We start from the raw sequence: 21,263 nt of genomic DNA, 5'->3' as shown, positions 1-21,263 counted from the left end.
TGGGGGAGGAGGAGGGGGAGGAGGGGGAGGGGGTGGAGGAGGAGGGGAAGGGGGTGGAGGAGGAGGGGGAGGAGGGGGAGGAGGAGGAGGAGCCGGACTGGTTGCCGGCTCCGCCTCCATCACCCTTGCTGGGAGAGGAGTGCGGAGGTTGTGATCGGTCGGGTTTCACTGTCGCCGGCAGCCGGGAAACACCGCATCGTCAGTCACCGATAACGTTCATCCGAGCTCGGAGTGGTGTGATTCCAGAAGCTTCCAACTGACAGCACAATTGGCGTGCGGAGTTTGGGAACAGGAACAAGAGCGTTAGTACTGACACGCCCGCCCAGGACAGACCCTCATCACCAAAAATCCCTCAAGAAAGAAAACAATAATAAATTGGTTACTTGAATCCACGACTATTTGTGGGGACGCTGCTGTGCGCAGTTGGCTGCCGCGTTTCGCCCACAAATATACAGTCAATTCATTTTACAGTATATTCTGTGAAGCGCTTTGAGGTGTCGAGAAGACGTGAAAAGCGCTATATCAAAGGCAAGGATAATTATTAATAACCAATCAACAATAATAATAAGCCTTTGATATTATACAGCTTTATCATGTCAGAAGGACACCTCAAATCACTTCATTGGATTTGCTGTACAGTGTAGTGACCGTGTAGTTTGTGAGTGAAATGCAGCAGCCAATTGCACACAGAAGTGTCCTACACGCAGTCGTGGAGTGAGGAAGTCCAATTTTATTTGAGGGATTGTTGGCCAGGACTCCGGGAGAGAGAAGCTCCCTTCTCTTTTCCAATAGCGCCACCAGACTTTAGTTTAACGTCTCACCCAAAGGATGGCACCTCCTACAATCTAACACCCCCACCCCCCACAGCACTGCATTGGAGCGTCAGCTAACAATCCAAGTCCTCACGTGGGGGCTTGAACCCACAACCTTCTGACTCAGAGGCAAGAGTGCTATCATCACTGAGTCGAGCTTCTAAACACACACGCATACTGTCACACATGGCATACATGAACACACACTCTACACACTCTGTCAGTCACTTAAGCAGAGATTCATGCATACACTCTCTCGCATAGACACACACTGTCACACATGGACTCTCAAACATACACAGACTCTCCTCTCATACTCACCCCTCCTCCGGCCAAGGGCGCCCCCCCCGGTGGAGGCTACGGGAGGCCCCGTGGCTCCCGGCTCAGGAACTTTAACTGGGAGACGCTGCCCCAGGACCGTGTGGTTGGCCGGCAGAACATCTGGACGGCATCTTTGGGGGAGAGTGACCGCAGCGCTGTCCACATCGACACCAGCTCCATGGAGGAGCTGTTCGGCCGCAGAGAGCAGCCCAAAAACCTGAGCGTCCGCAAGAGCTTCCGTGCCAAATCCCCCCAGAGAGGGGGGACCATCGAGGTGAGGAGGGGCCATGGGGGTTGGCGGGAGGGTGCCGCGGAGATGAGGTGGGGCCGTGGGGGAGAGGGGGGGCCGCAGAGGTGAGAAGGGACCGCGGGGGAGAGTGGGAACCGCAGAGGTGAGGAGGGGCCATGGGGGGAGGGGGGGCCGTAGAGGTGTGTACCTCACACCCCCACCTCTAACTCACACCCCTCCCCCTCCTGTAACTCAACCCCCCACCCCACCACCTGTACCTCACCCCCACCCCCACCTGTACCTCAACCTCCCCCACCTGTATGTCAACAACCCCCCACCCATCCTGTACCTCACCCCGCCTGCCTGTACCTCACCCCACACACGCGTAACTTCACCCCCACCGCCTGTACCCCGCCAGCCCCCACCTGGACAAAGTCGGTGTCCCAGTCAGGATGCTACAGTCAGACCTGTGTAGTCTCTCACGTTTCCGCTTCTCTCCCAGGTTTCAATCCTGGATTCGAAACGCAGCATGAATATCAGCATCTTCCTCAAACAATTTAAAAGGTAACTATCCCTGTGTGTGTCTGGCTGTATAAGTGTATCTGGCTGTATATGTGTACGTCGCTGGCTGTGTGTGTGTGTGTGTCTCTCTGGCTGTGTGTGTGTTTGTGTCTGGCTGTGTTTGTGTGTCTTGCTGTTTGTGTGTTCATACACGCTTTCATTACATCAAGGCTTGACTTTGTAAACTCCTTGCTTGTCGGCCTCCGCAACTCCTCCCTCCATAGATTGCAGGTCATCCGGAACTCTGCATCAAGCATCCTCTCCACACCAGGCTCCGTGACTCTATCAACCCCATCCTCGCCCTCCATGGTCATGCTCTCCACTGCCTCTCCAACCTCCTACCATCCTGCCCGCTCCCTCCGCTCAGCAGGCTCTGGCCTGCTTCAAATCCGACACCTCATTCGCCCCAAATTAGTGGTCGGGCCTTTTATCATTCTGCCCTTATCCTCTGAAACTCTATCCCTCAGTCCCTCCGCCTCGCCCGCTCCCTTGCCTCCTTCAAGACCCATCTCAAGACCCTCTTCTTTTGATTACCCTGCTTGCTCCCCACCCCGCCCTCCACCCTCCCTGATCCCGACCCCCAGCTAGGATCCAAAACTCTTGACTGTCCAGGGTCTTGGGACGACCTCCTGATATGAAAGGCGTTATACCACTGTAATTTTGCTGTTGTTGTTGTGTGTCTGCCTGCGTGTGTCTCTGGCTGTGTGTGTGTGTCTGGCTGTGTGGGTGTGTGTGTATGTGTGTGTCTGGCTGTTTGGGCCGAAGACTGACCAAGTCTCTGTCTTGGCCTCTCTCAGGCCGGTGCAGGACATTCTGGAGGATATCAAACAGGGAGCGTCGGCTGCGTATGGAGCTGAGAAACTAATTGAGCTCCAAAAACTGCTGCCAGACAAGGAGGAGGTTTGTTCTCCCACTTGTGCTGGGCCCTATGATCTGATACCTGAGCAGTGGGCGAGGTTACCTCTGGGCATGGGGGATAAGTTGGGAATGCAAATCATGGGCTGAGATATGTGGTGGCAATAGTAGATGGGAATGTGGTGCGGATGGGGTGAGAATGGGGGAGGGGATAGAATGGGAGTGGTAATGTGGGTTAGGAAGGGGATGGGGGAGGGAATGGGGAAAAGAGGGTGGGAATGGAATGGGGGTGGGAACAGGGAATGGGGGTGGAATAGAGGAGGGAATGTCACTGAGGTTGCTGATCTCTGCGGCAGGTGAAGAAGCTGCGAGGATTCAGGGGCGACCGGGTGGGGCTCAGCGAGGCAGAGCTATTCCTGCTGCACTTGGTGGACATGCCCAGGTAGGTGGGGTAGGGGCGTGGGCAGGGCTGGGAATGGGGTGCGGAGCAGGGGAAAGGCTGGGGATATGAAGTGAGGTGTGGGGGTGGGGGGAGGTTGGAGGTCTCAGTGCTGCGGGTGCTCTCTGACCTGTGACCTATGCCCTGTTCCTGACTAAGTTACGCGGAGCGGTTGGAAGCGATGGTGGTGAGGGAGGAATTCCAGCCACGTTTGAGGTCTCTGCGGTTCTGTCTCCGCACGCTGACTGAGGCGGCTCATGGTACGTATAGACTCTGCGTTTGGTGCAGACGGGAGTCAAACTCCCCAATCTATCCCTCAGACTGACCAAACCCGTGCGCAATCTAAGCGTCAGCTTCAAACCCTAGCCGTCCTTCCTTCCCAACATCCGGTCCCTGACCAGGACTGCCTTCCTCCACCTCCCCCATGTTGTCCATCTCCGACTGTACCTCACCCCAGACTCAGCCAAAACACTCGTCCAAGGGTTCGTCACCTTCCTCCATGACTATTCTAATGCTCTCCTCAACGGTTTCCGGAGCTTCAACATTCATAATACGTACACCGCCATCACCCATTGCAGACAGATCGATTTCAAGATTCTCTCACTCATTTACAAATCCATTCATGCACTGGCACCTCCCTATCTCTCCACCTGCTTACTCCCACTCCACCATCTAGCTGGCTCTGACCTCCTGCTTGTTCACTTGTCCTCTCCCCTCCACCATTGCTTTCATCCACTACGCTCTGAGCCTGTGGTACTCTCCCCCTCTATCCCTACGCCTTGTTCCCCTCCTTGTCCCATCTCCAGATCACATCTGAAGACCTTCCTCTTCGACCATGTCTCCCCCGGCTCGATGTCAAGCTCCGCCACTGTTAAATGCTCTGAGATGCTGCCTCGCATACAGGGCCCAGCGTAAATGCATGTAGTTGCTTTTGCGCATCACATAGTGTACGTACCGGGGACGTCGTCCTGACGTGAAAGGTTCTATACAATTTTTTTGTTGTTGTTCCGTGTCTCCTTTCCCTTGTCTCGTGTCTCCTGTCCTATGTCCCATGTTTTGTGTTGCAGAGTTGCTGGGCTGTGGGGAGCTGCACACGGTGATGCGGCTCGTGCTGAAGGCAGGAAACTACATGAACGAGGTGAGAGGATGGGGCCAAGTGGGGCGGTGTGTCTGAGGGGCTGGGGCGGCTGGAGGGGACAAGGCTGGGCATGGGGGGCAGGGCTGGGTGTGGCAGGGCTGCGGGGGGTGCAGGGCTGGGGGCGGTAGAGCTGGGCGGAGGCAGGCTGGGGGGAACAGTGGGGCAGGGCTGGGGGGAGACAGGGTTGCAGGCTGGGGGTGATGGGGGGCAGGGCTGGGGGAGCTGAGGGACGCAGGACTTGGGGGGGCAGGGCTGGGGGACAAGGCTAGGGGGGCTGGAGGGGGGCAGGGCTTGGGGGGCAGGGCTGGGGAAATGGGGCAGGGCTGGGCGGGGAGAAGGGGGACAGGGCTGGGGGGGGTTATGGCGTACAAGGGCCATGCAGGGGCTAATGCTCTCTCTCTTGGGGGAGGTGATAGGGGGGATATGCTGGCAGTGCAGTGGGCTTCCGGATGTCATCGCTCCTCAAACTGGCTGACACGCGAGCCAACAAACCGGGGATGAACCTGATGCACTTTGTGGTGATGGTAAGTGAACAACATCATTGCTTTAGAGGGAGCTTTACTGTGTCTATAACCCTGACCTGGGAGTGAGGGCAGAGGGTGTAGGGGCAGCAGTGTGGAGGAAGGGTGTGGGGGGGTGTAGAGTGATGTGGGGGGGTGTGGGGGGGAGGGCGTGGGGGCTTAGGAGGGTTGTGAGGGGATGGTGGTGTGATGGAGGGTCTCAGTTTCTGTCGGTCTATCTAGGAGGTGGAGAAAAATGATAAAAAGCTGCTGGAATTTCCCACTAAACTGAAGAACATCAAAGAGGCCTCGAGGTGTGTAGAGAAATAATACTATAATAATCTTATGTTTTGTGGGTGGGAGTGGGAGCTCTTCTTTGTGACTCAGTTGCAGTCACACAAACTCTCTCTCTCACATACTCTCGTACACTGTTTTTACACACACTCTCTCATACACGTTCTCCCTTTCCCTTTTGGGTAGGGGTCCGACAAAATCTAAATAGACCCTCTTCCACAGATGATCCATTTTGACATGTTCCAATTTTTGTTGTACGTTACTACGATTTACTTGTGTGCACCATGTGCATTCCTCCACGTATTGTTTTCTTATGATCTCGGGCCACCAGGACACACCTAAGTTCTCCGGAATCCCCTCAATTCCATTATGTAGACTCTCCGATCCCTCATGGGCCATTGTAATCATGTATTCCTGTACTCGTTTTAGCGGAATCAATTGTTTTTTCCATTCGCGTTGTCAAAACAACTTGAGATCTCCTCCTAATTTTTTCTCTTTGGTTCAAATGGGAAGGTTACCAATCTGTTAGTTAGTTTGAGGTCTGCAGCAAAGCCACAATCAACGACTCCTGTCACCAGACACTTTTGCTACTGGCTGCTGCTCGTAAAATACAGGCAGAGGGAGCGAGCATGTCTGCCCAATCGTTTCCACCAGCGTGTATTCCACCTTTCTGATGTCCTAAAGGTTGCCCAAGGGTGTAGTATGTTATGATGTGGTATAGTGAAGTGTGTTAGTACCGGTAATGCTTTTCTGCATCTTTTACTACAAGTTCTCATTGTTCTGACTCTGAAGAATTGAATTGAGATGATAGCACAAATCCTTTCCTGTCTGGAGTCATCACCAATTTCTCCACACAGTTCTTTAGAAAAACAATTCTGTTACTTTGGATGCGAGTGCCCCAGGGGTTCTCACCTAAAAGCCTGTATTTGCTCCATTTTCTTGGGAAACCTTTTCTCCTGGATGATAAGTTTTTTTTTAAATAATTCATTGAGCGCTTTTGACTAAATCACCTCACTCAAGAATAATGAGGTCCTTCCTAATCCCAGATTGCAGGTAAATTTGTACTGCCAATTTATTGGGCAATGAAATCAAATTAGCAATTGAAATCGCTGAGCTCAATCACTCTTCAACATTTTTTATGTCAGGCAGAACGCCTGTTAAGGATTTTAATCCTGACACACTTTCTATGTGTGTATGTGGGTATGCTCACTGGATTTTTCAACTGTTTTTCTTCCCATGTGCAATTGCTCAGTGGTTAGAGCACTCGCTTTGCAAGTGGGAGACCTGAGTTCAATTCCAGGCAGGGCGAAACCTTGGGCAAGTTTCCTTACTCCACACGCCTAATAATAATCCCTCCAAAAACCAAAAACAATAATAAATTGGTCATTTTCAATCTACGACTGTTTGTGGGACATTGCTGTGCGCAATTGGCTGCCGCGTTCGCCCACAAATATACAGTCAATTCACTTTACAGTGTGTTCTGTGAAGCGCTTTGGGACGTCCTCCTGACGTGAAAAGCGCTATATCAAAATGCAAGGATTATTATTATTATTATTATTACTAGCTTCTGTTGGGAAACAGAAAACAGAGATTATTGGAACTCTCAGGCTCCATTTCCCTAACAAGGGCTTTTGCGCGGTCCGTGTATTTTTTTAGTGGACTGCTACCCCGCGGCGAGAACAGTCTTTGCTGCCCCCGTTTTTCCCTCCTGGAGAAAGGTGGTCAGATGCAGAAACAAAAACAGAAGTCGCTGGGAATGCTCAGCAGGTCAGGCAGCATCTATGGAGAAAGGAAAGTGAGTCAACGTTTCGGGTCAGGTCGTGGACCCGAAATGTTGACTCACTTTCCTTTCTCCATAGATGCTGCCTGACCTGCTGAGCATTCTCAGCGACTTCTGTTTATGTTTCAGATTTCCAGCGTTTGCAGTATTTTGTGTTTTGTCAGATGCAGAGTTGGGTCTGCTCTTATATTGGGAATCCTGTCAACGATCGTTCTTTCCTCGCTCCCCTTTACTAAGATTCTTTGCCCAAGTTTTGAACTTACTGAGCATTCTTTACCCTCCCAATTCCCTGCTGTGACATTCGGAGTCCTGTAGCTCAGTGGTTAGAGCACTCGCTTTGCAAGCGAGAGACCTGAGTTCAATTCCAGGCAGAGGGCGAAACCTTGGGCAAGTTTCCTTACTCCACACACCTAATAGTAATCCCTCCAAAACAAAAACAATAATAAATTGGTCATTTTCAATCTACTACTGTCTGTGGGACATTGCTGTGCGCAATTGGCTGCCGCATTCGCCCACAAATATACAGACAATTCACTTTACAGTATATTCTATGAAGCGCTTTGAGACGTCTAGAAGACGTGAAAAGCGCTATATCAAATGCAAGGATTATTATTATTATTCTCCCATGCGGTTCTGGCACCTGACCCCTCACTCTCTCTCATTCACTCGCGGTATGTTTTCTGCCTTGTATGAACCCTAAAAAATCCTGTTCGTTCGAAACCCACCTGGCATCACAAGACCTGTCCATCCCTCCATGGAGAGATCTTTTGGAACTTGCACAATCCGATGGAATTCGTCTTGCGAACTCCGTACTCGGGTATATAGAGTCAGTTTAGGGTCGAACCCATACTGCTCACCCTGTCAGAATATATTTTTCATTTTCTTTCGTGAGTTGGTTGGCCTATTTCTCTTAATAGCCTCAATTGGTTGAGCGACCGAGGGACTGGTTTCCCCCTCTTCTCTGGAATATGCTTTTGAATTGCTTTTTTCGGCCAATTTAAGCGTCTTGAATTTCTCTAATGACCTCCATTCTGATATTTGGTCTTATCAGAATCTCGGTATTCAAAATAGTCAGTTTCATCATCAGATTGACTATTTCTTTTTATACCTAATACTCCCCCTCACGCTCTCTCTCTCATGCTCACTCTCTCACCCACTCTCTCACACTCTGTCTCTCTCCCTTTCTCTCTCACACTTTGTCACTCTTTGGGGCAGGATGTTCACACAGGAGGTTCACAGTGAGTTGGAGACACTGAAAAGGAAGCTGGAGTCACTGGGGGCGACACTGAGCTGCCAGCCTGACCTGTGGCAGCAGGTGCAGGACTTTGTGCAGGTTAGATCCTGACCCCCACCCAACCCCCACCCTCCACCGGCCCCCACCCAACCCCGTCCCCCACCCAACCGCACCCAACCGCAACCTCAGTCTGTGTGTGTGTATTGTGTGAGAGAGGGGCTCAACCTGTTTGTGTGTGTGCGAGGAGCTCAGGCTGTCTGTGTGAGTGTGTATGAGGGCTCAAGCTGTGTGTGTGAGGGGGGCTCAGGTTATCTGTGTGTGAGGGGCTCAGGTTGTGTGTGTGTGTGTGTGAAGGGCTCAGGCTGTCTGTGTTGCAGGAGGCGGGTACCCAGCTGGCGGAGATGGGGGGAGCAGTGGCTACGTTCGAGACTGCGAGACGTGCTCTGGCTGAGTTCCTGTGTGAGGATGAGGAGCGATTCAATCTGGAGGAGTGCTGCTCCATCTTCAACAGCTTCACTCACAGGTTCCTCCGCGCACGGCAGGTACAGGGAGTCCCGGGGTATGGGGGTGGGGTGGAGAGTATTCGGTGGGTGGGGGAGAGTTCCACCTATTGTAAGCTCTCCAAGACATTACCCCATGTGAAGGGTGCCATATAAGTGCAAGTTGTTATACCTACACATGGAAATCCCACAGATAGGTTGTTGGAATGCATTGTACACTCTCTTCCTGGAGGGACGCATCTTACAACGACATTCTGAACGTCTGCGACCACGGCTCTCTCTGCCTCCTTGTCTTCCTCGACTCTCCTGCCTTCGAGACTATCGATCATTCCATCCTCCTTCACCGCCTCTCCTCTCAGCTCAATCTTCGCGGACCTGCCCTTGCCTGGTTTGAATCCTATCTCTCCCACCGTCTCCACTTTGTCTCCACGAATGGCTTCTCCTCCAGCCCCTGTACCTTCCAAATGTGGCAACCCTCAGGGCTCTGTTCTTGGCCCTGTCCTTTTCAATATCTATATGCTACCTCTTGGTGACATCATTTGCAGACATGGAGTCATCTTCCACATGTATGTGGATGACACCCACCTCTATCTCTGCCTCCACACTCGATTCCAGGACCACTGCTGCCCTCACAGACTGCCTGTCGAACATCATAACATAACATAACATAACATAGCATAACATAACATAACATAACATAACATAACATGTAGGAGCAAGAGTAGGCCATTCGGCCCTTCGAGCCTGCCCTGCCATTCAATCATGGCTGATCTTCTAGTCTAACTCCAGCTAATAACCTGACCCTTCCTTATCCCCATAACCCTTAATCCCTTTTGCAAAAAGAGATCTATCTATCTCAGTCTTGAATCTGTTTAAAGGACTGAGCATCAACAGCCCTTTGGGGTAGTAAGTTGCATACATTCACCACCCTTTGAGTGAAGAAGTTCTTCCTCAACTCAGTGCGAAAGGGCTGCCTCTGATTTCAAGGTTGTGACCCCTTGTTTTATTTTCTCCAACCAGGGGAAACAATCTCCCACTATCTACTTTATCATGCCCTTTGATGATCTTATAGGTTTCTATAAGATCCCCTCTAATCAAGTCCTGGATGAGAGCTAACTTTCTGCAGTTGAATGTCAACAAGACCCATCACCCAGAGGATGCAGTTCGAGATCCTGGTCCTCACTTTCAAAGCCCTCCATGGCCTTGCTTCCCACTACCTCTGTGACCTCCTAAACCCCTACTAACCTGCCCACTCCCTCCGCTCAGCAGGCTCCGACCTGCTTCACGTCCCCTGCCTCACTTGCCCCACTATTGGTGGGTGGGCCTTCAGCCACTCTGCCCCCACCCTCTGGAACTCCAACCTGCAGCCCCTCTGCCTCGCCCTCACCCTTGCCTCCTTCTCAAGGAAGACCCATCTCAAGACCCTCCTTTTCGACAGTGCCTGCGGTCACCTTCCTTCCCCTTGTTCCCATCCCTTCCCGATGCCGACCCTCAGCTCGGCTCCGAAACCGTGATTGTGCAAACATGTCATATTAGAGCCAGTTCAGCTCCCTGTGCCTACCTCCACCCCAAAGAGGATAGTCACCAGTTGGTCCTTCAATATCCGACAAGCTCGGGTTTGAGCCCTCACTAGGTGGATAGTAGGAACTGGAAACTCCCTGTGAGCTTCCTGGTAGGCAATACAGCTCATTATGAAAAGCATGAGAGCGTGTTCACCATCTTCCTGTCTGTAGCTTGGGCCATATCCCTTCCCATTGAGCGATGGTTCCACCAGTTGGGAGGTGCGGAGTAAGCAGCTGTTTAACCTCTTGCAAACCAATCAAGGTGGATTCCAGGCGCTGGGAACATGGCCGTGTGACTGAGATTGTGGCCAGACCACGTAGTGATGGTTTCTCTCTGACTTTAGGAAAACGAGGATCGAGCAGAGCTGGAGATCAAACGCAAGCGGAGGGAGCGGGAGAGGAGGGAGCAGGAGAAGAAGGAGAAGAGAACCTCTATCGCCAGTTGCTCACACAGGGAGTGCCCCATGCAGGCCGCCAGCCTGGAGCTCGCCCTGCTTCGTGACTACAGTAATGGCCTTGGTCGCAGGAGCCTGAGGCAGGAGAGGTCCACCCAGCCCGGAGCCTTGGGCCGCAGCCACTCACTCAGGCTCATTCGAGGGGCCGAGGGGCAGAGCGAGGCTGGCTGTGAGCTGCCCAGCAATGAGGAGGCTATGCACCTGAGGGCAGTGTCGCGCAGGGTGCTGCGCCTGCAGGATAGGCCTGGGGCCAGACAGCAAGCCAAGCAGTTGGCATTTGCCACCTCACGGATCTCTGAGGAATCTAGCACAGAAACGAGGAAGAGTTTGGAAATGGAGGCCACGGAGGGAGAGGGCACTGCTGGTCTGGCTCCTATCCAAGATGTGCCCAGACAGGAGGAGCCCAAGCAGGAGGAGCCCGAGCAGGTGGAGCCCAGGCAGGAAGAGCCCAAGCAGGAGGAGCCCAGGCAGGAGGAACCCAGGCAGGAGGAGCCCAGGCAGGAAGAACCCAAGCAGAAGGAGCTCAGGGAGAACCAGAGGCACACATTCGCCTCGTTCCCCATAGACTTCACCAAAGGCTCCAACATGTCTCCACCCGCAGCGCAACTCAGCTGCTCCCCTGGTCCTGAGGACCACTCCCAAGCTGACCTTCCAGAACATTCTCAGCCAGATTCGATAGGGAGCGTGAAGAAAGGGCTGTCTGATGGGCTGATTCCTACAGGCGGAGAGGATTCCCAAACCCCTCCGTCTCCTGGTCTAAAACTGGTCCTCAGTGAGTGCACATTGGCTGCTCGAGCAACACCTTCCCTGCCCTTCTCCCTGCCCTCCTCCCCGCTTCCTTCCCCACTCAACTCCCCGTCAGGGCTGAAGTCTCTCTTTTTCATCGGGAAGTCAGAAAGTCATCCGTCATCACCAGCCACTAGGAAACCTCGGGCAAAATCGTTTAATTTCGACAAGAAACGTTCTTTCTCCTCGGAGGAGCGACCTCCATCCTCTCCTCGAAAACCCCCCTGTGAGCAAGCAAGCCACTCCTCCCGCTCCCGCCGCACACCTTCTGTCGGCTTCTCTCGCAGTAAATCCTCAAGCCCGTCACCAGCATCATCTTCCCTTCGCTCGGATGTGTTTGGAGAGCAGCCTTCGCCTCCTCCTCCTCCCACAAAGCCCTCCGAGATCCCGACTCCCTCGCGTCGCAAACCTTCCCTGATTATCAGCTTCTCCATGGACAAACCTGGCCGCAAGAAGTCCTGCCGGTCTCTGGGTCTCTCTGGAGATCAGGACTCCTCTCCTGACACCAGGTTCCCGGGATCAGACCAAACCAGCAGCTCCCCGGAGCAAGACAGCAGGCCCCCCGTGGACTCGCCCTGGTCCCTCACCAGTTTCTTCACCAGGAAACCCAGCAAACCCTCTGTCAGGGTCCAGGGCCTCCAGGGGCAGGCATCAGGACAAGGGGCTGGCTCTGACTCAGGGGTGGGGCAGGAGGCTGGCTCAGGGGTGGGGCAGGAGGCTGGCTCAGGGGTGGGGCAGGAGGCTGGCTCAGGGGTGGGGCAGGAGGCTGGCTCAGGGGTGGGGCAGGAGGCTGGCTCAGGGGTGGGGCAGGAGGCTGGCTCAGGAGCTGGACAGAGGCCAGGACAAATGGCTGGATCCGGGACAGGGCAAGGACCTGGCTCGGGGACAGGGCAAGGGGCTGGCTCGGGGGCAGGGCAAGGACCTGGCTCGGGGACAGGGCAAGGGGCTGACTCGGGGGCAGAGCAAGGGGCTGGCTCGGGGGCAGGGCAAGGGGCTGGCTCGGGGGCAGGGCAGGGGATGAGCTCGAGGGGGGGTTTCCTGGCCACACTTTTCAAACGCTTCAGTAAAGTGAGCAAAGGGAGCAGGGAGCAGCCACAGGCTTAGAGAACAGCTACCACCAACAGTGCAGGTGGAAGGCTGTTAGGGGGGGGGGTGGGAGTCATCTGGGAGGGGTACAGTGGGGGGAGCTGGTGGGATGGGGTTTGGCGGGGATTGATGGGGAATCCGGGAGGCTCTGAGGTCTCATGGTAAGCTCCCAGCAGGTGGAGTAGGGGCGAGGAGGGTGCCTGGCAGGGATCAGTTGGTGCCAATCGGAGGCAGAGTTTGCACTGTCCAACAAGAGCTGGGGCGAGCTCCCAGTTCAGGGTTAGGGTCAGGTTTCAACAATCTCTGTGATGTGTCATTTCTTCATGTTTAGTTTTTATCAATAAAGTGAAAAAACGTAGGTCAGCAATAAAATGTACCTCTCAATAGCGCCAATCAACTCCCCGCAATTTTCAATGGAATTGTTGGCACATATTCCACAACTTTCTATTGGCCCCGGTCATTCAGACACCCGACACTATCCCCAGTTGACTGTCACACTGCACCGGGTTCCCCCAGGACGCTATCTCTGTGTTTGCATTTGATTTGGGGTGGGAGGGTGGGTTGAGGGGGTGAGGGGGCTTGTCACTGGAGACTGGTTACCAGCAAACGCTGAGCGGAGAGATGTGACGGGATCAGCTGGGGGTGAGGGGGAGGGCCGAGGTGCTGGACACACACTAATCTCCTGTGTCGCACTCTCTGCCTTCACGCAATCAGTGGCCACTCAGCGCAAACCCACCATGAACTGCGACGGATTCCTTCTTATCCTGTGCTTCACAGTCACACCAACCGGTGAGTCGTGATCCCACCCTCCTCTCTAACCCTCGGTCCCTCACATAATCACTCTCCCTCTCCCACTCTCTCTCTCTCTGGGTGATTTTATGGGGCTTGCAAACCATTTCAGACTTCACAGGTGTGTACCTCTCTTGTGGTCAATGGGGGGGGCCTCTCTTGCGGTCAGCCCAGCAGGAATATCATTCCCGGTAGGAAACGGAAGATAGAAGTGGAAATTAGAGGATTTCAGTGTAAGTCTCAAGATCCTCCTCTTCGACCGAGCCTTCGGCCACCCTCGTACCCACCCTGCCCTCCGCCCTCACCCATACTGACTCCCAGCTCGGATCCAAATCCCTCTCTTGGGACATCCTCCCGACCTGAAAGGCGCTGTGCAAATGCAAAAGTGGGAAACATTAGTTTATTGAAAATAATAAGGCGGCGTCAATTGAGCAGCAACCAAAAGATCTTCAGATGGAGATGTGTGAACTTCAGGGTGACCCTTTGTTCCTCTCAATGACGAATGAGAGTCACGAAAACTTCTGGAAAATTATTCCTAAGGATCGTCTTCCTAAATTAAATAACTTTGCACTGAAGATGTGTTGTATGTTTGCAACATAGTCAATCTTTGCTTATTCTCTCGCTCGCTTTCCCTCTCTCTTTCCTTCTGTTTCTTTATTCTCATTCGTGCGCACTCTTTCTCTTTCCTGCTCTGTCTCTTTCCCTCTCTCTCTGGACATTATGAAGGGAATGTTAAACTAAAATATTTACAGTGACTTAGGAACAGGGGTAAACCATTCCACCCCTCAAATCTGTTCTTTCATTCTGTAGGATCTTGACCGATCTGTACCTCAGCTCCAATTACCCTCCCTTGCCCCATATCCCTTAATACCCTGACCTAACAAATATCCACCTCAGTCTTGAAATCCAGCATCCACAGCCTTTTGGGGAAGAGAGTTCCAGATTTCCACTGCCCTTTGGATGAAAAACTGCCTCCTGATTTTACTCCTAAATGTCCTGGCTCTAATTTTAAGATGATGCCCCCCCTTGTTCTGTGTTACCCACCAGAGGAAATAGTTCCTCTGTATCTACCCTATTGAATCCATTATTATTTTAAAACCTCAATCAGATTATCCCTCAACCTTCTAAACTCAAGGAAATATAGAGCAAATTTATGCAACCTGTCCTCATAATTTAATCCTTTAAGCCATGGCATCATTCTGGTGAATCTGGGTTGCACCCCCTCCAGGACCGATACATCCTTCCTGCCTTCCAAAACTGAACGCAATGCTCCAGATGGGGTCTGACCAAGGCTCAAAACAGTTGAAACATCACTCCCTCTACAGTGTCAGTTCGATCCCCAGCTTTCCTTTCTACCACATGTCCGTTCCCTGACCAGAAACGCTTTTTTCTACTTCCATCACATTGCCCGCCTCCATCTGTACCTCACAACTGACGCAGCTGAAACCCTTGTCCATGCCTTTATCATTTCCTGGCTGGACTACTCCAATGCCCTCCTCGCTGGTCTCTCCAGCTCCACCATACACAAAATACAATTAATTCTAAACTCCGCCTGGATACCCACCGGCACGAATCTCCGTACCTTCATCACACAGCAGGCTCCAATGCTTATGGTTACCCCCTCCCGCTCCCCTCGGCTCATTGTCAGACTCCGCAACTGTGGAGCGCTCTGGGACGCTACCCCACGTGAAGGGCGCTGTATAAATGCAAGTTATTGTTGTTGTACAATACCAGCACCCCCTGAGATAAAGGCTAACATCCCATTAGTTTTTTTGATAACTCTTTGTACCTGTGGGTATGTTTTTAGTGATTTGTGTATGTGGATATCCAAATCCCTTTACTCCTCCACAGTTCTTAGTGTCTGACCATTTAGAAAGTATTCTGCTTTGCTATGTTTGGATCCATAGTGGATGACCTCACACTTTCCCACATTGAATTCCATTTGCCACAGTTTTGCCCACTCCCTTTATTTTTGTAAAACATAATGCCACTCAGTGAATAAACTGTCCTCTGTGCCTCACACACTCTTTGCCACTTCTTTCCTTCCTCCCTCCCCCCTCCCTCACTCCCTCACTCACTCAATGCTCTCTGCACATTGCTCCCCCACCCCAAGGAGAGGACATGGATCGAAGACAGAGCTTCTTCTACACTCCCTGACATTGTCTCCAGTTTATACCCACTGTCAGAGAGACACACAGAGAGGGGGAGTGGACAGATTTGTATGGAGTTAGCAGGTCACAGAGGGCCGTAGAGGTCTTTGAAAGCCAATCAGGCTGAGAGTCCCCCATATGTGGAGAGCAGTGGTCCTGGAGTCGACAGTAGTGGCAGAGAGAAAGAGTTGATTGTCATCCGGATACATATGGAAGTTGACCCCATGTCTGCCAATGATGTCACCAAGAGGGAGCATGTAGATATTGAAGAGGAGAGGACCAAGGACAGAGCCCTGAGGAACGCCACACAAGATTGTGTGGGGGCTCGAGCAGAAGTGTTCATGGACAAAACATGAGATGATGAGAAAGGTAAGATTTGAACCAGGCAACAGCAAAACCATGAAGAATGAGCTGAAAGGAGAGGCAGTGTAGGAGGATAGAGTGGTCGACAGTGTTGAAGGCGGCAGAGAGGTCAAGGAGGATGACTAGACAGAGGGAGCCCTGGTCACAGGTTGACAAAATTTAATTTGTAACTTTACCCAAGGCTATTAATGCAACTTCTTACAATAGTGCAGAAGCCCGATTGGAGGGGTTTGTAGAGGGAGTGGCGGGTCAGGAAGAAGGAAAGCTGGGAAGCAACGACTTGTTTCAGGACCTTGGAAAGGAAAGGGAGATGGGAGTGATCATTGGGATGAGCAGGGATTGGTCCAGGCAAGTTTTTTGAGAATGGGGGTGCTGACGGCCATCTTGAAGGGATGGCAATGGTGCCAGTGGACAAGGAGAGGTCGATGATGATCTTGGTCACTCATCCACGACTCCCTCTCCGCCACTCTTGATGCCCCCATCACCTTCCAAACTGCCTCCTACTCACACAAGTCATCCTGGTACACCAGTCACCTCGGTTCTCTTAAGGCACAGGTGTGTGCCGCTGAACAAACCTGACTCAAATCTAACTTAACGGTCCATTGGAAAATCTGGCTGTAACCTCATCAAAACTTACCGCTCCGCCCTCACCTCCGTCCCGCTAAATTGTCCTTCTATTCCAAAATAATCTTGGAGCCCAAGAGCAACCACAGGCTCGTCTTCTCCATCACCAACCGTCTCCTCCGCCCACCCTCTCACGCCTCGCCCATCCTCTCCTCCAACTCCAACTCCTCGGTGCCCGTCATGTAGAGGAAGTGGCGGGTCAGGAAGAAGGAAAGCCCTGCCCTGTCTCTCAGACTCTCTCTGTCTAGTCCCTGTCTGATACTCTCTCTCTGGAATATCGGTATTTGCTGGTGGCTGTCTCTGTTGTTGTTGGCAGAAATTCTCTGCGTTACAAATGCAGCTTTTTTGTGTCTAAGAAAATGACAACTGTCACTGGACAGATATTCTTGTGTGAATCTCTGAGACGTTTTGATACTGTGGCGCTCCGAGACTCTATCCTGCGTTAAAACTCTCACTTGCTTCACTCTGTTTGCAGGGACGTTGCTGTTCACACATGGGGCTGCAATAATAAACACACAGTCACTACGTTTTACAGCCAGACCCTGCTTTGAGATGTCCTCCTGGGATTGAGGGGCGCTGGGTCCGATACAATATTATTATGCTCTATGAATTCAAATTGTCATTGTTGCCTCTGTTATTACATCAATCCAAAGAATAATATGGGGGTTTGTTCTTTAGTGGTAAGAGCACTCGCCTCGCAAGCGAGAGGACCAGGGCTCAATTTCTGGGCGGGGAGAAATTTTAGGCAAATTTCCTTACTCCGCACGCCTCTGTTTACCTAACAGTAAGTAGGAACCTGGTTGTTTGTCAATTGGCAGATTGCTTTACGGGGGTAATAAACCCTTCAAAAAATCGATAACAATAATAATCATAATTTGGTCACTGGATCCACGATTGTCTGTGGGACGCTGCTGTGCGCAATTGGCTGCCGTGTTTCGCCCGCAAAATACACAGTCAATTCACTTTACATTTTTTCTGTGAAACGTTATGAAATGGCTCATCGACATGACAACAACAATTTATAGAGTGCTCTCCACACAGGGGAGCGTCTTAGAGCCTGACTCCGAGCCGCGGGGAGAGGGGAGGTGGCTGTAAGCACGGTTGAACAGGAAAGACTTCAGGCCAAACTCGAAAGACGGGAGAAAGGGGGCCAAGGCGCAGGGATTGAGGGAGAGTGTTCCAGAGTTTTGGAGCGCAGTGGCTGAAAGCGCGACCTCCGATGGTGGGGCGGAGGGTGGGAGGAACGAGCAGGAGGCCGGTGTCTGTCGAGGGAGACAGCGGGCGGTGGAGTGGGGAGTGAGCAGGTCGGAGAGGTAGGGTGGACGCCAGAGAGTGAAAGGATCTGAACAGAAGTGGAGTCCTGTAGCTCAGTGGTTAGAGCACTCGCTTTGCAAGCGAGAGACCTGAGTTCAATCCCAGGCAGAGGGCGAAACCTTGGGCAAGTTTCCTTACTCCACACAGAGCCTAATAATAATCCCTCCAAAACCAAAAACAATAATAAAATTGGTCATTTTCAATCCACGACTGTTTGTGGGACATTGCTGTGCGCAATTGGCCGCCGCGTTCGCCCACAAATATACAGTCAATTCACTTTACAGTATATTCTGTGAAGCGCTTTGGGACGTCCTCCCGACGTGAAAAGCGCTATATCAAATGCAAGGATTATTATTATTATTATTATAAGTGTGAGGATAAGGTGCTATCTTCAAATGCAAAGATTGGTATTATAATTTTCGTAGAGGGTGACACAGAGACACAGAGTTGAGAGGAAGCGAGAAAGCGACAGAGAGAAAAAGTGAGCGGCAGAGTGAAAGAGAAGGAAAGAGGGGGAGTGAGAGACAGATAAATTGAGAGAAAGAATGTGAAGGTGACAGAAAGAGAGATGAAGTTAAAGGGAGAGAGAGAGAGAGAAGGCGACAGTGGAGAATGCAAAAGAGAAAGTGCAATAATTATTTCCAGCTCTGCTGCAGTAACACTGTTTGGCCACACGATGGCCATACACTCCCCGCTAGTGGAGCCGGTGGAGCAGCAGCGCCACTCAGTGGCCGCGATCAGCAATTACACGTGTATGTAATTTCGCCTCAAAGCCACTGAGCGGCGCTGCTGCTCCACCGATTTCAACCAGCGCCATCTCTCTGTCTCTCCACTTCTCCATCTCTCTATTTCTCCTTCTGTCTCTCATTTCTCTCTCCCTCTGTCTGCGTTTTCCTCTCTCTATCTCTCTGTATTTCTCTCTTTTTTTCTATTTCTCCCTGTTTTTCTCTCTATTTGGCTCTCGTCAACGTCTAAAATCACACGGCTCTCACCTCCTCCACCTTCCCGACCTCCTCCTAAAACTCTCCGAACCCGTACGCAACAGGTTCGACCCCCAATTATCCACATCCGGTCCCTCACCAGCACCGCTTTCTTCCACCTCCGACGCATCGCCCGTCTCCGCCAATATCTCACTCCAAAAGCCGCTGAAACCCTGGTCCACGCCTTTGTCGCTTCTCGGCTGGACTACTCTAACGCCCTCCTCGCCGGTCTCCCCTCCACTACCATCCATGAAATCCAGATCATTCAAAACTCTGCCGCCCGCATTCTCACCCGCACCAAACTCCGCTCCCGATCACCCCAGTCCTCGCCAGACTGCACTGACTGCCTATCCCAGAGAGGATCGACTTCAAGATCCTCACCCTTGTATTCAAGTCCCTGCACTCCTCTGCACCCCCCAACCTCTCTGACCTCCTCTCTCCTCAAAACAGTACCTGTTGACTTCGTTCCTCCGGGTCTGGCCTCCTCCTCGTCCCCCAATCCTCCGCTCCACCCTCGGCGGCCGTGCCTTCAGCCACTACGCCCCGAGGCTCTGGAACTCCCTTCCTCACTCCCTTCCCCTCGCCCCCTCTCTTCCTATTTTCAGGTCTTGGCAGAAGACCTTTCTTTTCGACCGCGCCTTTGGTCACCTTCCTCCCCCTCCCCCTGGCCCGACCGCCTCGGGGATACAAGATTATTATTTTATTCTATAAATCAAAATTGTCATTGTTGCCTTTACATCAAACCCCAAAAGGATCCAGGTTGGATTCCCGGGTCGGGGCCAAACCTTAGGCACGGTTCCTTAATCCACACGCCTCTGTTTACGCAGCAGTAAGTAGTAACCCGGTTGTTAGTCGGATCGCTTTTCCGGGGATAATAATCCCTTCAAAATAATAAAAATAATAAATTGGTGACTCAATCCACGACTGTTTGTGGGACGCTGCTGTGCGCAATTGGTTGCCACAGTTCGCCCACAAAATACGTAGTCAATTCACTTTACAGTATATCCTGTGAAGCGCTTTGAGACGTCTTGAAGACGTGATACAACGCTATATCAAGTACAAGGATTATTATTATGTCTATTCTTCTCCACTGCCTCTCCCCTCACCTCCACCTCAACGGTTCTGTCCTTACCTGGTTCCGATCCTACCATTCCCACTGTCTGCACTTTGTGTTCACCAACGGCTTCTCCTCTTGCCCCTGCACTGTCACGTGTGTGTCCTTCAGGGCTCGTGTCCTTTTCGACCGTCAGCTATCCTTCAAACGCCACATGTGTACCTTGACCCGTTCCACCTTTCCCCACCTCCGCAACATTGACTCCTCCTCACTGCAGGTTGCCGAGACCCTGATCAACGCTTTCATCGTGTCCCGGCTTGACTAAGCCAACTGCCCACTTGCTGCGCTTCCCAACTCTTCCCTTCACAAACTGACTATTCAGAACTCTGCAGTTACATGTCCTCCCCCGCACCAGGCTCCGCGAACCAATCCCCCCTGTTCGTGACGAGCTTCACTGGCTCCACATCCCACAGAGAATCGAGTACGGCATTGCTCTCCTCAAACCCCCCCACCCACGTCTCTGACCTCCTAACCTCACATCAGTCGGTCCGGTCCCTCTGCTTGGTGGCCTGCTTCAGGTCCCCCGCACTTCCCGCCCCACCATTAGTGATCGAGCATTCAGCATCTCTGCCCCCCACACTCTGGAACTCTATCCCTCCACCTCACGCCCTCTCTTGCCTCCTTCAAGTCCCGTCTGAAGACCTTCCTCTTCGACCGTGCCTTCAGCCACCCTCCCAGCCTGCCCTCCACCCCTCCTGATCCCAACTCCCAGCTCGGGTCCAAAAAATGTCTTCCCGACGTGAAGGGCGCTGTCCAAGAGTAATTTGTTGATGTTGGCTCAAAGTGCTTCACAGATTATACTGTAAAGTGACTGTACATTTTGTGGGAGAAACACGGCAGCCAATGTCCCACAAACAGTCCTGGATTGAGTGAACATTTTTTTAATTGGGTTATGACTCTCACTCACACAATTCCATGCTTTTCAGATTGTTTATTACTGAGGCAAAAAAACGCAGAACCTCAATAAACATGAGTGATGGAGGGGGAGAGGGCGGCAGGATGATGGGGGGGAGGCAGGGTGATGGGGGGGGGCGACGGGGGAGGGGCGACGGGGCAGGGTGACGGGGGGTGACGGGGTGGGGGTGATGGGGGCAGGGTGACGGGGGGTGACGGGGGGGTGACGGGGGGCAGGGTGATGGGGGGGGCGACGGGGGAGGGGTGACGGGGGGTGACGGGGGGGTGACAGGGGCAGGGTGACGGGGGGGGGTGACGGGGGGCAGGGTGATGGGGGGTGACGGGGGGGGGGTGACGGGGGGGGGCGACGGGGGGGGTGACGGGGGGGGTGACGGGGTGGGGGTGATGGGGGGCAGGGTGACGGGTGGGGGGTGACGGTGGGGGGTGACGGGGGGGGGTGACGGGGGCAGGTTGACGGGGGGG

At 52.6% G+C, this 21,263-nt stretch overlaps 1 protein-coding gene across 1 annotated transcript; it reads left to right on the top strand.

Moving 5' to 3' along the window:
- The first annotated feature begins 1,092 nt into the window (after window positions 1-1,092).
- LOC103190950 (FH2 domain-containing protein 1) lies at window positions 1,093-12,570 on the top strand. Its single transcript, XM_042333993.1, has 11 exons — window positions 1,093-1,407; window positions 1,865-1,926; window positions 2,721-2,823; window positions 3,135-3,220; window positions 3,377-3,477; window positions 4,285-4,355; window positions 4,772-4,879; window positions 5,099-5,169; window positions 8,145-8,262; window positions 8,541-8,705; window positions 10,570-12,570. Exons 1-11 carry the CDS (start codon window positions 1,093-1,095, stop codon window positions 12,568-12,570), a joined length of 3,201 nt encoding a protein of 1,066 aa, XP_042189927.1.
- Window positions 12,571-21,263: the final 8,693 nt, after the last annotated feature.

Source organism: Callorhinchus milii, unplaced genomic scaffold (assembly GCF_018977255.1).
Source record: "Callorhinchus milii isolate IMCB2004 unplaced genomic scaffold, IMCB_Cmil_1.0 Scaffold4, whole genome shotgun sequence".
Lineage (NCBI taxonomy): Eukaryota > Metazoa > Chordata > Chondrichthyes > Chimaeriformes > Callorhinchidae > Callorhinchus > Callorhinchus milii.
The sequence above is the reverse complement of the archived record's forward strand: the minus strand, read 5'-3'. Positions and strand labels throughout refer to the sequence as shown.